At 40.2% G+C, this 17,032-nt stretch overlaps 1 protein-coding gene across 1 annotated transcript in view; it reads left to right on the forward strand.

The window, feature by feature from the left end:
- The window catches only part of wrn (WRN RecQ like helicase), a 286,387-nt gene that overhangs the window by 257,562 nt on the left and 11,793 nt on the right, over positions 1-17,032 (forward strand). Inside the window, exon 54 of the mRNA XM_069925810.1 lies at positions 4,371-4,520. Coding sequence (XP_069781911.1) covers positions 4,371-4,520 — 150 coding nt within the window. The remainder of the gene's footprint in view (positions 1-4,370; positions 4,521-17,032) is intronic.

Below are 17,032 nucleotides of genomic sequence, written 5' to 3' on the forward strand. Positions count from 1 at the left end.
TGGTTACTGTCCCACATCACATCCGATAGAAGGGTCCAATTCACCTCCAGCCTGCGGTCTGACCTCGCCAACTTGTCGGTCGCCCAGCTGCACCACACAAGGGCCTAGCACCCACGGTCAAATGGGCTGGTGGAGCACTTCCACAGGCACCTCAAAACCGCATTCATGACCAGATTCCAAGGACCTAACTGGGTGGACGAGCTACCATGGGCATTGTTGGGTACCCACACAGCATCCAAGGAAGATATTAATACCTCTTTGGCCGAGCTCCTCTACGAGCTCCACTGGTGCTTCCGGGGGAATTAGTCCTGTCTACAGGCAGGCAGCAGGACGATGCATCAGCTCTCCTCTGCAAGCTGAGGAAGAGTTGACAACCTGGCCCCGACTACACCTTCCAGGCACGGACATGCGAGGACCAACGTACCCAAGGACCTACAGGGCTGAGAGTATGTTTTCATTCGCATGGGTCTGCATCGTCCATCACTGCAGAGTACAAAACAATGGAGCCACATTTGAGCTGGAGGGTGGAGGCAAGACAGAGATTTTCACCACGGCAGCATAAAGCTGGCACACCTGGACCTGGAATGCCCAGACAAGTCACACCAGCTCCACGCAAAAGATGCAGGCCACTGAAGTCTGCAGAGACTGCCTCTAGGCATGAAGGACAATACTGGCGGTTCTTTGGGGGTGGGGGGGGTGGTCATGCAGCAATCAATGGCGCTCCGGGTGGCGAGCACACCTAAAAGCCAGCAGACTGCGTAGTAGCATTGGCCATAGCAAGTGAACCAGCGGACGAACGGCAAGGGCAGTTTAAGGGCCAGCGACCGCAAAATGATGCTGGCCCCTCTGCACAGCCAACAGACAGGGACAGCGCGCAGAGAAGAAGGGATTGTCATGCAAGAGGGTACATGTGTGCGGGAAACCTGCTTTTGTTATGCGGGCCATTACGTCAGTAAAAAGTGAGAAACACTGGGAACTGTAAGGTAAAAACATCATGAGTTGGGACCTTACAGAACGTGAGAGGTATAAAAGTCAGACCTGAACCCCCAATAAAACACAGAGCTTAATCTGACTGCACTCGCGTGTGTGTGTTTCTTTTAAGTAGCGCGCGGCTACACACATTGTTTAAATCCATTTTGAAGGTTCAATTTATGCTGACTAAATCAATATAGATCGTTGTGCATCTGTCAGAGCTTTTGATTATTCTGCTTTTGATTAAATCTGTCCCCAGATTTACAGGTCTCCCTGTCTCCTGCATGTCTGATACCCAGTTTTGGATGATCCAAATTGAAGCTTTATTCAAATGGTATCACTCAAAATCAACATTTTGGGTGGAAATTCTGGGAGTTTTCCTACATAGAGTTTCCCTATACAATGGTATGTTGGGTGAGACAGGAATTGCTCATAATGGTAGTTTTAGTGGGCGTGGCTTGGAATTGCATGATTATTGCAGTTCTAAAACATCTGAAGTTTATCGCATGTGGCTCTTACGTTAAGAAGTTTGACCATCCCATCTTTGACCAACATTGGTTACTTAAACTTGGTGTTGAATTCCTGAAAATTCAAAACTTAATTTATGTTGATGGATGTTTTCTCAAAGTCAGCAGTAATTTAATGGGGCTGCAGAATACTAGTTGGTGAGATGGAGGTGGTTAAAGAAGGGGCAAGTTAGAGATTATATTATCTTTCTAGTTCCTCACCTTGCCATCTCATTTTGTGGGGGCTTATCAAATGATCTGTCTTCCCATTTCTATATGACTATGCACTGTATGTCTGTTTCTCTTTTTATTCAGTGTGTAATGGGTCCAGAGGACCCCAAAACCCAGCAGTAATAGATTTTCACCAAGACAAATGGTTAAACACCAGTTACTTTTAATTTTCTTTAAACATAAAAACAGGATCAAACTTTAACTTGTTACTATTAAGTTAACTTACCCCCTAGTTCAGAAAAGTTCTTTGATTCACAGTCCAATCTCACTTCTCACTCCTCCAAGTTCACCAGTATCTGGCAATTCTTATACTCTGCACAGAATTTAATATTTATGAATTTTCACCAAGTTCTGATGTTTAAAGGTAATTGGTCACCGCTCAGGAAGTTTCTAGTTGGTTTCAGAGAGAGATTCATTGCTCATCGGACACAAACTGATTTACTTCCATCAGTCACTTCAGTGTCTTGCCAAAGAAACTTCTCCCATCAGGGTTTTCCAAATGATAACCTCTTCTTCCAGGTCTCCACAGAGCTCCTTCTGTTTCCCTTATTTCAGGAGATACTCTAGTAAGCCATTTCCTCTTGTAAGGACCACAAGGGTTTTCACCAGGCTGAAGTCAGAACTCACAACCTGTCTTCAAACTGGGGTTTCAACAGCTTGTCATGCTGCAACTTCCAAAAGCCACTGCAGAACTCCAACTGAGTTCTCTCTCTCTGCTTGCAAAAAGCACCTCATAGTGCTGCAGACCCAGTCTTTGAAAGATCTTATCAACCTCTGAGCTTGGACTTTTTCATTTGCGCCTGCTTTTTAAGTTCCTTAGCAGAGCATTTCCAAAATAGTTTTTATTGTCTTTGCAAAGGCACTTGGTGCTTCAATGTCTCACTTTCAGCAAAGCTCTTGCATTTTAAATGAGATCTGTTTTGTGAAGTGTTTGTTTAAGTGACCTACATTAAACCCCCACAATCTTTTTCCTTTAAAAACATATTTATATAATATAAAATATAAAATACCCGCCAGAAGTGTATTATGCTTTTCATATTTTTTTCTCATTGCCTTTGTGAATTTTGTCATGTTTTGTTGTCTTTTCCCACTCCCATGTATTAATCTCTGGTTCTGATAATCTGAATTGTTGGCTTTGTGTAACTAACTGAGTACAGAACTGCCTAAGGTGACATCCTCTGATTTTTCTCTGCCTTCCTGGAGTGAAAGACTTTCGTTTCTGATTAGGGATTTGCTCTATGGAAGAATCAGCAGCGTAGATGGGTGTTTTCTCAGAAAATCTTTTGGAGAAGAGAGCTTTGTGCTCATTTGCTGCCACTGTTCTTTGTTTAATCAGTAAATTGGTTCCATATCTTTGGAGTCCAGTGAAGATGCCAATCATAAATTGAAAATGCTCTGTTATCATGTTAAAGTGCTAGAAGTGACTTCAAAGTACCTGTCAACGTGTATGAAAGTTTATTATATATTCTGCTGCATCTACGCTTAATAGGACGATTCATAACATATTTCTTTTTTCTTCTTTGGCTTGGCTTCGCGGACGAAGATTTATGGAGGGGGTAAAAAGTCCACGTCAGCTGCAGGCTCGTTTGTGGCTGACAAGTCCGATGCAGGACAGGCAGACACGATTGCAGCGGTTGCAGGGGAAAATTGGTTGGTTGGGGTTGGGTGTTGGGTTTTTCCTCCTTTGCCTTTTGTCAGTGAGGTGGGCTCTGCGGTCTTCTTCAAAGGAGGTTGCTGCCCGCCAAACTGTGAGGCGCCAAGATGCACGGATTGAGGCGTTATCAGCCCACTGGCGGTGGTCAATGTGGCAGGCACCAAGAGATTTCTTTAGGCAGTCCTTGTACCTTTTCTTTGGTGCACCTCTGTCACGGTGGCCAGTGGAGAGCTCGCCATATAACACGATCTTGGGAAGGCGATGGTCCTCCATTCTGGAGACGTGACCCATCCAGCGCAGCTGGATCTTCAGCAGCGTGGACTCGATGCTGTCGACCTCTGCCATCTCGAGTACTTCGACGTTAGGGATGTAAGCGCTCCAATGGATGTTGAGGATGGAGCGGAGACAACGCTGGTGGAAGCGTTCTAGGAGCCGTAGGTGGTGCCGGTAGAGGACCCATGATTCGGAGCCGAACAGGAGTGTGGGTATGACAACGGCTCTGTATACGCTTATCTTTGTGAGGTTTTTCAGTTGGTTGTCTTTTGTGTGGTCTTCCAAAGGCGCTATTTGCCTTGGCGAGTCTGTTGTCTATCTCATTGTCGATCCTTGCATCTGATGAAATGGTGCAGCCGAGATATAACAAACCATGAAAAGACGTGGTTTGGTGATCAGGTATATATAAAAAAAAAATATTTTAAAGCATAATTTTGTCTTGAGGTGATGTGCAGAATTAAAACAATCTTTAGGAATCTCCATGGCTTGACACTGGCTAATGATGTTTCAGGTAATTTGGATGGTCTTTAATTTTGCCTCCTGATATTGCTATTTTCTTTTCTATATTTTAATGTTCCTTTTAATCCCGCCTCAGCAAGGAAATGGTTACTCTCTTCATCTTGTATTTTCTATTATTCCTCTATGAAACACATGCATTCTATGTTAAAAGATGCTGCACATACAGTAGTAGATTTAAAGCTATTCTGCCACTTTATTTTTTTTGCTCTCTGCAGGAGAAACCAACAGACACGCAAAAACCTTCTGTGCTGCTTTGTAGCCAGAATCAAACTGCTGGGTGTAGTCAGAGAAGCATTTCCCCTGATAGTTTTGTGTCCTGGAACGATGCTTCCACCAGGGACTTGTTTGATGATTCACAATCAGAGGTGAGGCCAATGTGACTGTTCATTTACTGGACATTCACGTGACATTTTGCGGGTCAGGTTAATCATTACCAATGATTCCACCAGCGTTATGATTTCAAACATGTTAAAAAATTTAAATGCAATCACATTTTTTGGAAAGTGTAGATATAAAAACAAAAATCACGTGAAATGAAATCCTGTAAATTTAATGAAAAAACAACAGCAAAATAAGTATTGTATATAATATCATAGAGCAGAAACAAACTTACCAGTCCATGGTGACAATGCTGTATTAATGTTTATATTTTAGTTTTATTAATGAATATCTAACAATGTGACCAATTGGCTGGAGTTTGCAAGTGCCTTTCACTGAATAACATGAACTGGAGGAGGAGTGCACTGCTTGTTAGGGAGGACATTACAGCGTGAGGTGGCAGGATGGTATGGAGGGATCGACCAGTGAGGCTGTTTGGGTGGAATTGAGGGGTGGAGGAGGCAAGAGGGTGCTAATAGGGGTGTATTACAGACCACCAAATGGGCCAAGGGAATTAGAGGAACAAATTTGTAGGGAGGTAACGTATATGTGTAAAAATCATAGGGTAGTGATCATGGGAGATTTTAACTTCCCACACATTGATTGGGATACCCATACGGTTAGAGGGCTGGATGGGCTGGAGTTTGTTAAATGTGTTCAGAATTGTTTTCTAAATCAGTTAGTAGAAGAACCGACTCGGGATGGTGTAATACTGGATCTCCTGTTAGGGAACGAGCTAGATCAGGTAGCGGACATTAATGTTGGAGAACCAATTGGGTCTAGTGACCATAATTCTGTTAGTTTTGGGGTAGTTTTAAGGAAGAGCAAGGAAAGGCCTAAAGTTGAGGTTCTGAATTGGAAAAGAGCAAATTTCGTAGGAATAAGAAGGGATTTGGGGAGTATTGAGTGGGACAAGATATTTTCAGGTAAGGATGTTAATGAAAAATGGAGGATATTCAAAAAAGAAATTTTGAGGGTACAGAGTAGTTATGTCCCAGTCTGGATCAAAGGAAAGGCTGGAAGTCATAGGGAGACTTGGTTTTCGAGGAATATTGGAAATTTGGTTAGGAGAAAAATGGAGGTGTACAAGAGGTATAAAGAGCAGGTAGCTGAGAAGTTGAAGGAGGACTACAAGGAGTGTAGAAGGAATCTTAAGAAAGAAATTAGAAAGGCCAAAAAAAGGCATGAAGAGGCTTTGGCTGACAGAGTAGAAACAAATCCAAAGGGTTTCTATAAGTACATTAAAAGTAAAAGATTAGTGGGAGATAAAATTGGACCCCTTGTAGATAGCGAGGGTAGGCTGAGTGAGAAGTCTGAGGAAATGGGGGAAATTTTGAATGATTTCTTTGCCTCGGTATTCACTAGGGAAAAAAATGTTGAACCAGTTGAAATAAAGAAAAATAGTGGGGAGGTCATGAAGCATATAAGGATAACCGAGGAGGTAGTGATGGCTGTGTTAAAAAAGATAAAGTTGGATAAATCTCCCGGACTGGACAAAATATTCCCTAGGACACTCAGGGAGGCTAGTGGACAGTTAGTGGGGCCATTAACAGAGATATTTAGGATGTCACTGGCCACGGGGGTGGTACCAAAGGATTGGAGGGTGGCGCATGTAGTTCCTCTGTTTAAGAAAGGGTACAAATGCAAACCTGGGAATTATAGGCCTGTAAGTCTGACGTCTGTGGTGGGCAAGTTGATGGAAAGTGTTCTGAGGGATGCTATTTACAAATTTTTGGAGGTACAAGGATTGATAGGGAGTAATCAGCATGGTTTTGTCAGGGGTAGATCATGCTTGACAAACCTGATTGAGTTCTTCGAGGGGGTTACAAAAAAGGTTGATGAAGGGAAAGCTGTGGATGTTGTCTATTTGGACTTTAGTAAAGCTTTTGACAAAGTTCCCCACAGGAGGTTAGGAAAAAAGGTGGAAGCATTAGGTATAAATAAGGAGGTAGTGAAATGGATTCAGCAGTGGTTGGATGGAAGGTGTCAGAGAGTAGTGGTAGAAAATTGTTTGTCCATTTAGAGGCCGGTGACTAGTGGAGTTCCTCAGGGTTCGGTCCTGGGTCCACTATTATTTGTTATATATATTAACGATCTGGATGTAGGGGTAGAAAATTGGATAAGCAAGTTTGCAGATGACACAAAGATTGGTGGTGTTGTGGACAGTGAGGTAGATTACCGTAGATTAAAAGGTGATTTAGGAAGGCTGGAGGTGTGGGCTGAGAAATGGCTGATGGAATTTAATACAGATAAATGTGAGGTGCTGCATTTTGGAAAGGCAAATTTAAATAGGTCATATACATTGAATGGTAGACAATTGAGGAGTGCAGAGCAACAAAGGGATTTAGGAGTTATGGTAAATAGTACCCTCAAGGCTGATACTCAGGTAGATGGTGTGGTGAAGAAGGCATTTGGAATGTTGGCCTTCATAAATCGGAGTATTGAATTCAAGAGTAGGGAGGTTATGATGAAATTGTACAAGGCATTGGTGAGGCCAAATTTGGAGTACTGTGTACAGTTTTGGTCACCAAATTATAGGAAAGATATAAACAAAATAGAGAGAGTGCAGAGAAGGTTCACGAGAATGTTGACAGGATTTCAGGGTCTGAGTTACAGGGAAAGGTTGTGCAGACTGGGGCTTTTTTCTCTGGAGCGTAGAAGATTGAGAGGGGACTTGATAGAGGTGTTTAAGATTTTTAAAGGGACAGACAGAGTAAATGTGGATAGGCTTTTTCAATTAAGAAAGGAGGAGATTCAAACTAGAGGACATGGTTAAAGATTGAAGGGGGAAAATTATAAGGGGAACATGAGGGGAAATTTCTTTACGCAGAGGGTGGTGGGGATGTGGAATGAGCTTCCGGCAGACGTGGTTGAGGCGGGGTCATTGGTTACATTTAAGGAAAGACTGGATCGTTACATGGATAGGAGGGGACTAGAGGGGTATGGACCGGGTGCTGGTCAGTGGGACTAAGAGGGTGGGGATTTGCTACGGCATGGACTAGTAGGGCCGAACTGGCCTGTTCTGTGCTGTAAGTGGTTATATGGTTACATGGATGTGTTGTTGATCCTCCAAATTTTAATAATATAGACAATAATACAAGAGAATGGAATTAGGCCATTTGGTCCATCACGTCTACTTCACCTTTCAAATCCTGTCTAATAAATTTTTCCTTTCAACTCTATTTCCTGTCATCTTCCCATAACCTTTGACACCCTTCCTAATCAGGCCACATTAAGACCATTAATTAACATGCAGTTACCAAAATGATGCTGAATGACTGGAAAAGGCACAAGCCAGACAATCACAATGATAAAAGGCCAGTTCTTGAAATATCTTTGTCATGTCAGTGTATAAAGTGTGTTGTTGTTAGACAGTTGTACATTATTAGCTGTTTGAAGAATGGGAAATTTATATTTTAATCATTGTTTTGTTTCAGCAATCTGCTATATAACTATGTACAGTAGTCGCTAATGTTTGGCACAAGACCATTTTTTTCTTTCTTTGACTCTATGCTCCACAGTTTTAAATTTGAAATCGAACAATTCACGTATGATTAATGTGCACATTCCAGATTTTAGGGAAGATTAATTGCATACATTTTGGTTTGATCAGGTAAAAATTAACACATTTTTTTAGACGTTAGTTCTCCCATTTCAGGGCACCATTATGTTTGGTGTCACAGACATGTTATCATTAATCTTTATGATAAAATATATTTTTTAGAGAGCTACTGTGGGGGGTGGGGTGGGGTAGGTTTGAGTGACACAAAGAGAACATTACATCATTTTAAACCAGACGCCGAAGCTCCATCAAGTGGGAGATTAATAAACTTATTATTGTTCAGTTCAAAGCTGTAAAAAAAGACTTAAGATTGTTCTCCCATTTGAAATCTTGAGACAATGAATGTTTGCTGAGAAGACCTGTAATCTAGATAAATATTGGGAGAGTTTGGTAAAATTAGAGTAGGTTACATACGTACACACATTTTAAAACAGATCTCATTTGAAATACTGAAGAATTTATATTCAGTGGACTTTACCGAAACTACGGAGAAAGCTATGCACATTTCACAAGTAGGTGCTAATTGAAATGATGTCATCAAATGAATCGACTGGAGACAGGTCATCTGTGTTGAACATTTTTACAAGGCTTCTGACCTTTCTGCAAAGTGCACAGAAAGGTCACTCCTGAGAAGTTTGTTTACCTAAGACAACAGATGGGAGCAAAAGACTAACTCCTATTGATTGCTGGAGAAGGTGGGGGTTTTGCAAGTGAAAGTCACATGGGTTTTCTGGCAGTTGGAGAGAGAGAGAGAGCGAGAGAGAGAGAAGGGTGAAACAAGTTCTCTCGGCCAGTGTGTATGTGACACTGAAAGACAGCTGAACAGTCACAGCTCTGGATGCCAAGAAGCTTGTTGGAACTGAAACAGAAAACTCCAGAGTGGCGAATGGCTGATGTTTCTCTTGGAAAAAGAGAAACAGAAAGGAACTCTGTGATAGCCTGAAAGAAAGAGATTATCATCTGGAGAACCCTGATGGGGCAAGTTTCATCAGCAAGGTGACTAATGGTGGTACCTCAGTTGTGGAAATCCTGGAACAACACATCTCTCTCTGCAAATCCTACGAGAACCTTCCTGAGCAGTAAACTTTTACCTTTTGAGCACCAAAGCCTGGTGAACTTTATACATGTTAAATTCTGTGCACAGTATAAGAATTGCCTTTCACCAGAGAACTTGGAAGAATGGGAAGTGAGATTTAACTGAACCAAAGAACTTTTCTTAAAGTTACACACACATCATACATGTGCGCTTAGAATTAGAAGGGGGTTAAGTTGGGTTAATTAAGTTTTTTTAAAAAACTTTATTTATTAATTCAAAAAACAAATAATATATGACATATACAGCATTTGAACACGAACATTTTATATATATAGAAAAAAAGAAAAAAAAAGAAAAGAAAAGAACCCCTCCCCTTCAGCCAAACCCTCTTAAGGAGAGCCATAAAAAAAGTAAAAAGAAAGAATATTTAAAAAAAAAGAGTGAAATATACATATAAAAATCTAATCAATATAAATTGAAATGTAAATATTCCGAGTATAACAGCCACTTATTAATAAAAAAATTATAATGATCATGCAAAACAGACATAATTTTTTCCATTATTAAACATATTTCATCTCATTATACCATCAATTAATATCAATCATATTTGTATCTTTCCACGTACTAGCAATACATTTTCTCGCAATGGTTAAAGCTAAATATACAAAAGCAAGCTGGAATTTATCTAATCCCAAGCCTTTCAGAGGTTGCAAACTACCCAATAAAAATACTGTTGGATCTAAAACTTTTAATCTTATACAGATATTCTAAAAACGATTGAATTTTCTTCCAAAAAGGTTGTATATGTATAGATAACCAAACAGCATGAAAAAAAGTTCCAACTGTATCACCACATCTAAAACAAAAATCTGATTCATTAACCCCATATTTTTTTTAACTTTTCAGGTGTTAAATATAATTGATGTAAAAAATTGCAATTAATCATTGCATAATGTGCATTTATCAATCTAGTTACACTATCATCAGATATCTAACCAATCCTCTTCAGAAAAAATAAAACCAATACCCGCTTCCCATTTAATTTTAGATCTAACCCAACCGTTTTTATGCATACCATCCTGTAATATTTGATACATAAATGAAATATAAGCCTTCTCTGGTACCTTCATAAGAAAAGTCTCAAATTTAGTCATTTTAGGTAAAATTATATCTCTACCAAACATACATTTTACCAAAGATCGAATTTGATAATAAAGAATTCTTATCAATACCAAAATCTTCCCTCATCTGATTAAAAGACAAACACTTACCCTCTTTAAAACAATCTCCCAAATTTTTCACACCTTTAAATCTCCAATGCAATAAACTTTGATTATGTATTGAAAAAGTAATAAGTTGATTATTATACAATGGAGCCAAGCCAATAATTTACCCCTAGAGCCTATCATTTTATTTTTCTTTATCCTTAACTTCATTAAATGTTTTAGTATAGGCACATTATATTGTTGTTTTTCTTTGGCTTGGCTTCGCGGACGAAGATTTATGGAGGGGGTAAAAGTCCACGTCAGCTGCAGGCTCGTTTGTGGCTGACAAGTCCGATGCGGGACAGGCAGACACGGTTGCAGCGGCTGCAGGGGAAAATTGGTTGGTTGGGGTTGGGTGTTGGGTTTTTCCTCCTTTGCCTTTTGTCAGTGAGGTGGGCTCTGCGGTCTTCTTCAAAGGAGGTTGCTGCCCGCCAAACTGTGAGGCGCCAAGATGCACGGTTTGAGGCGTTATCAGCCCACTGGCGGTGGTCAATGTGGCAGGCACCAAGAGATTTCTTTAGGCAGTACTTGTACCTTTTCTTTGGTGCACCTCTGTCACGGTGGCCAGTGGAGAGCTCGCCATATAACACGATCTTGGGAAGGCGATGGTCCTCCATTCTGGAGACGTGACCCATTCAGCGCAGCTGGATCTTCAGCAGCGTGGACTCGATGCTGTCGACCTCTGCCATCTTGAGTACTTCGACGTTAGGGATGAAAGCGCTCCAATGGATGTTGAGGATGGAGCGGAGACAACGCTGGTGGAAGCGTTCTAGGAGCCGTAGGTGGTGCTGGTAGAGGACCCATGATTCGGAGCCGAACAGGAGTGTGGGTATGACAACGGCTCTGTATACGCTTATCTTTGTGAGGTTTTTCAGTTGGTTGTTTTTCCAGACTCTTTTGTGTAGTCTTCCAAAGGCGCTATTTGCCTTGGCGAGTCTGTTGTCTATCTCATTGTCGATCCTTGCATCTGATGAAATGGTTCAGCCGAGATAGGTAAACTGGTTGACCGTTTTGAGTTTTGTGTGCCCGATGGAGATGTGGGGGGGCTGGTAGTCATGGTGGGGAGCTGGCTGATGGAGGACCTCAGTTTTCTTCAGGCTGACTTCCAGGCCAAACATTTTGGCAGTTTCCGCAAAGCAGATTGTCAAGCGCTGAAGAGCTGGCTCTGAATGGGCAACTAAAGCGGCATCGTCTGCAAAGAGTAGTTCACGGACAAGTTTCTCTTGTGTCTTGGTGTGAGCTTGCAGGCGCCTCAGATTGAAGAGACTGCCATCCGTGCGGTACCGGATGTAAACAGCGTCTTCATTGTTGGGGTCTTTCATGGCTTGGTTCAGCATCATGCTGAAGAAGATTGAAAAGAGGGTTGGTGCGAGAACACAGCCTTGCTTCACGCCATTGTTAATGGAGAAGGGTTCAGAGAGCTCATTGCTGTATCTGACCCGACCTTGTTGGTTTTCGTGCAGTTGGATAACCATGTTGAGGAACTTTGGGGGACATCTGATGCGCTCTAGTATTTGCCAAAGCCCTTTCCTGCTCACGGTGTCGAAGGCTTTGGTGAGGTCAACAAAGGTGATGTAGAGTCCTTTGTTTTGTTCTCTGCACTTAGCTTATTCCACCTAAACAAAAATTTATGTATTTCAAATTCAGAAATACTTGCTTTCAAATTCAGAAATACTTGCCATCTCAATTTTAGCCCAACTAGGAGGCCGTACCAAATCCATCAATGAACTAATAAATTGAAGTTGGGCTGCCTCATAATAATTTTGAAAATGTGAGAAACGTAGTCCCCCTAACTCATATTTCCAAGTTAATTTATTCAAAGCTACTCTCGAAAATTTACCCCTTCTTAAAAACTCCCTAACAATTTTATTTAAATCTCGAAAAAAAATTTTATCAAGTAAACATGGAATAGATTGAAACAAATATTGTATACGCAGAAAGATATTAATCTTAATTGTATTTATCCTACCCAATAAATTAATAGGTAAATCTTTCCATTTAATCAAATCAGTTTTAATTTTTTTCATAATGGAGCATAATTTAATTTATATAAAGATTGATAATTAACATTCAAAATTATACCCAGATATTGAATTCAATCAGTCCACTTCAAATTAACAATATTCTTATAAACTAAATAATCTCCTTCACTTACCGGTAATATTTCACTTTTTTCCCAATTAACTTTATATCCAGAAAGACATCCATATTGTATTAAACATTCCTTCAAATGCGAAAGTGACTGAGCTGGGTTTATTAAATACACCAATAGATCATCAGCAAATAATTAATTTTATACGCCTCATCTAAAACTTTCATACCTTGTATCTGTGTATTTTGTCTTATCAACTGTGCTAAAGATTCAATCACTAACGCAAACAAAGCTGGTAATAAAGGACAACCTTGACGAATTGATCGAGTTAACATAAAAGATTCCGAAATCAGACCATTCGTCAATACTCTAGCTACCAGTTTAGTATATAGAGCCCCAATCCAACCAATAATAGAAGGACCAAATGTAAATTTCTCCAAAACTTTAAACAAAAAATTCCATTCAATTATATCAAATGCTTTTTCTGCATCTAAAGATATTAATCAAACTAATCACGCGCAAAATGTTATCTGAAGCATATCTATTTTTTATAAAACCTGTTTGATCAATATGAATCAACTTTGGTAAAAATTTAGCCAATCTATTCGCGAATATTTTAGCTATTATTTTATAATCTACATTTAACAACAAAATTGGTCTATATGAAGATACTTTCAAAGGAACTCTATCTTTTTTTTAGGAATTACTGTAATTAAAGCACTAGAACAAGACTCAGGTAATTCATAATGTTCTCCAACTTGACATAATACATCCCCAAACACTAGATAAATCATAAAAGATTTTATAAAATTCAACCAAAAATCCATCATCACCAGGTGATTTACCATTCGGCATTTCCAGCATAGCCATTTTAATTTCCGAATCAGTAAATGGTACTTCTAACTCCTGTATATCTGTAGCCTCTAATATCGGTAAATTCAACTGATTTAAAAAAAAGATCAATCGATCCAGTTTCCAGTTTTCCTTCAGATGTATATAACTTTTTATAAAATGAATAAAACTCATCATTAATCTCACGAGATTTATAAGTAATAAGAGAATTCCGTCTAATTCAAGACTCTGATTTAATCGATTCTTTTTTATTTTAGAAGTATAACTAATTATTTGTCCTCTCAAATAGGCTTTCACAGCATCCCCTAATACAAACTTACTTTGAACAGAATTAGAATTTTCTTTAAAAAAAAATTAATTTGTTTTTTCAAAAAAATCAATAAATTCCATATTTTTAACAACATTGTATTAAATCTCCAACGATAAGCTATTTGAATTTTCTCAGAAGTCTCATATGTAAAATATAACAGAGAATGATCTAAAATCACCCTACTTTTATATTCTGCTTGTTGTATTTTCCCTTGTAAATGTGCCGATACTAAAAAGAAGTCAATCCTTGAAAACGATTAATGTCTAGATGAATAAAAGGAAAAATCTTTCTCTGTCGGATTAAGATGTCTCCAAATATCTACTAAATTAAGATCTTTCATCAACACTTGGACCTGAATTGCCATCTTGGATTTTTTACCTTTCATCGGAGATTTATCTAATTTAGGTTCCAAAACACAATTAAAATCACCACCAACTAAAATATTATTATTAGCCTGACCCAAACATAAAAATTCATCAGAAATAAATACTTCATCATATGCATTTGGAGCATAAATATTAAGTAAAGTCCAATATTCACTAAAAATCTTACAATTCAATTTAAGAATACATCCTGCTTTTTCCTCCATTGATTGTAATTCAAAAGATAATTTTTTATGAATCAAAATTACTACACCTTTAGCTCTAGAATTAAATGAAGATTATACATGCCCAACCCAGTCCCTTTTTAATTTCATGCTTTCCTTCACATTCAAATGTGTTTCTTGTAAAAAGGCAATATCAATTTTCATTTTCCGAATATACGCCAAGATTCTCTTATGCTTAATCGGACTATTTAATCCACGAATATTAAAAGTATCAAACCTCAACTTTGACATGTCTACTATTATTACTAAATATCATTAATATCTTTATATAAAAACTCAAATCAACGTATATAGGCCCTCCAATAAAAAAATCACAAATTAAAAACTAAAAAAAATTAAAATAAATAAAGAAAAAAAAAGAAAATTCCCCCCCCCCCCCCAAAAAAACTACCAAAAGGTAGTAATCCCCTAAACAAAAATTGGGTGTGGGTCACCCACCAGTGGCTGATGATTAGTAAAGAACTTAGTGCAAATCTCTCGCTCCCCAGCCAAACAATGAATAACATCAAAATATCATAATAACAAAAAAAATAGAGTAAGAAAAAGAAAATTCTTCTTTTCATCCAAGAGATTCCAATCTCGAAGATCCCATTTCAGAAGAAGTTGGACTCTTTCCATTCCCGTTTTTCCCATTTATGCCATTTCTTCCATTTCCAGAACAAGCAGATTTTTCTTTAGGAGACAATGGTGGACTACGTCTTTGTCCTCTTATATCTGGCAATGACTCAGCAAAAATCATTGCTTCACGATCATTCTCAAAAAACCGAGATTGATAGTCTCCTTAAAACACCTTCAACACTGCCAAATAGCGAAAAGTAGGCTTATAACCTTTACACTACAAAACTTTAACTGGATTGAATCGACGTCGACGTTGAATGACCTCTTGACTCAGATCAGGATAAAAAAAGACTCTGCTATTCTGAATCAATAATGGAGTTTGTCGTTGTCTCGCATTTTGTACTGCTAGTCGAAGTATTGGTTCTCTATCCAAATAACTCAAACATCGAATTATTACCGGTCTCGGTGATTGACCAGCTGAGGGTGTTCTTCTTAAAACTCTATGGGCTCTTTCCAGTGCCAATCCCCCAGAGAAAAATTCTTGCCTTAATATTTACGGAAACGAAGAGGATCTTGTCCTTCAATTCTTTGCTTGGCTTCGCGGACGAAGATTTATGGAGGGGGTAAAAGTCCACGTCAGCTGCAGGCTCGTTTGTGGCTGACAAGTCCGATGCGGGACAGGCAGACATGGTTGTAGCGGCTGCAGGGGAAAATTGGTTGGTTGGGGTTGGGTGTTGGGTTTTTCCTCCTTTGCCTTTTGTCAGTGAGGTGGGCTCTGCGGTCTTCTTCAAAGGAGGTTGCTGCCCGCCAAACTGTGAGGCGCCAAGATGCACGGTTTGAGGCGATATCAGCCCACTGTCGGTGGTCAATGTGGCAGGCACCAAGAGATTTCTTTAGGCAGTCCTTGTACCTTTTCTTTGGTGCACCTCTGTCACGGTGGCCAGTGGAGAGCTCGCCATATAACACGATCTTGGGAAGGCGATGGTCCTCCATTCTGGAGACGTGACCCATCCAGCGCAGCTGGATCTTCAGCAGCGTGGACTCGATGCTGTCGACCTCTGCCATCTCGAGTACTTCGACGTTAGGGATGAAAGCGCTCCAATGGATGTTGAGGATGGAGCGGAGACAACGCTGGTGGAAGCGTTCTAGGAGCCGTAGGTGATGCCGGTAGAGGACCCATGATTCGGAGCCGAACAGGAGTGTGGGTATGACAACGGCTCTGTATACGCTTATCTTTGTGAGGTTTTTCAGTTGGTTGTTTTTCCAGACTCTTTTGTGTAGTCTTCCAAAGGCACTATTTGCCTTGGCGAGTCTGTTGTCTATCTCATTGTCGATCCTTGCATCTGATGAAATGGTGCAGCCGAGATAGGTAAACTGGTTGACCGTTTTGAGTTTTGTGTGCCCGATGGAGATGTGGGGGGGCTGGTAGTCATGGTGGGGAGCTGGCTGATGGAGGACCTCAGTTTTCTTCAGGCTGACTTCCAGGCCAAACATTTTGGCAGTTTCCGCAAAGCAGGATGTCAAGCGCTGAAGAGCTGGCTCTGAATGGGCAACTAAAGCGGCATCGTCTGCAAAGAGTAGTTCACGGACAAGTTTCTCTTGTGTCTTGGTGTGAGCTTGCAGGCGCCTCAGATTGAAGAGACTGCCATCCGTGCGGTACCGGATGTAAACAGCGTCTTCATTGTTGGGGTCTTTCATGGCTTGGTTCAGCATCATGCTGAAGAAGATTGAAAAGAGGGTTGGTGCGAGAACACAGCCTTGCTTCACGCCATTGTTAATGGAGAAGGGTTCAGAGAGCTCATTGCTGTATCTGACCCGACCTTGTTGGTTTTCGTGCAGTTGGATAATCATGTTGAGGAATTTTGGGGGACATCCGATGCGCTCTAGTATTTGCCAAAGCCCTTTCCTGCTCACGGTGTCGAAGGCTTTGGTGAGGTCAACAAAGGTGATGTAGAGTACTTTGTTTTGTTCTCTGCACTTTTCTTGGAGCTGTCTGAGGGCAAAGACCATGTCAGTAGTTCCTCTGTTTGCGCGAAAGCCGCACTGTGATTCTGGGAGAACATTCTCGGCGACACTAGGTATTATTCTATTTAGTAGAATCCTAGCGAAGATTTTGCCTGCAATGGAGAGCAACGTGATTCCCCTGTAGTTTGAGCAGTCTGATTTCTCGCCTTTGCTTTTGTACAGGGTGATGATGGTGGCATCACGAAGATC

This window comes from Narcine bancroftii, chromosome 3 (assembly GCF_036971445.1).
Source record: "Narcine bancroftii isolate sNarBan1 chromosome 3, sNarBan1.hap1, whole genome shotgun sequence".
In the NCBI taxonomy this organism is placed as follows: domain Eukaryota; kingdom Metazoa; phylum Chordata; class Chondrichthyes; order Torpediniformes; family Narcinidae; genus Narcine; species Narcine bancroftii.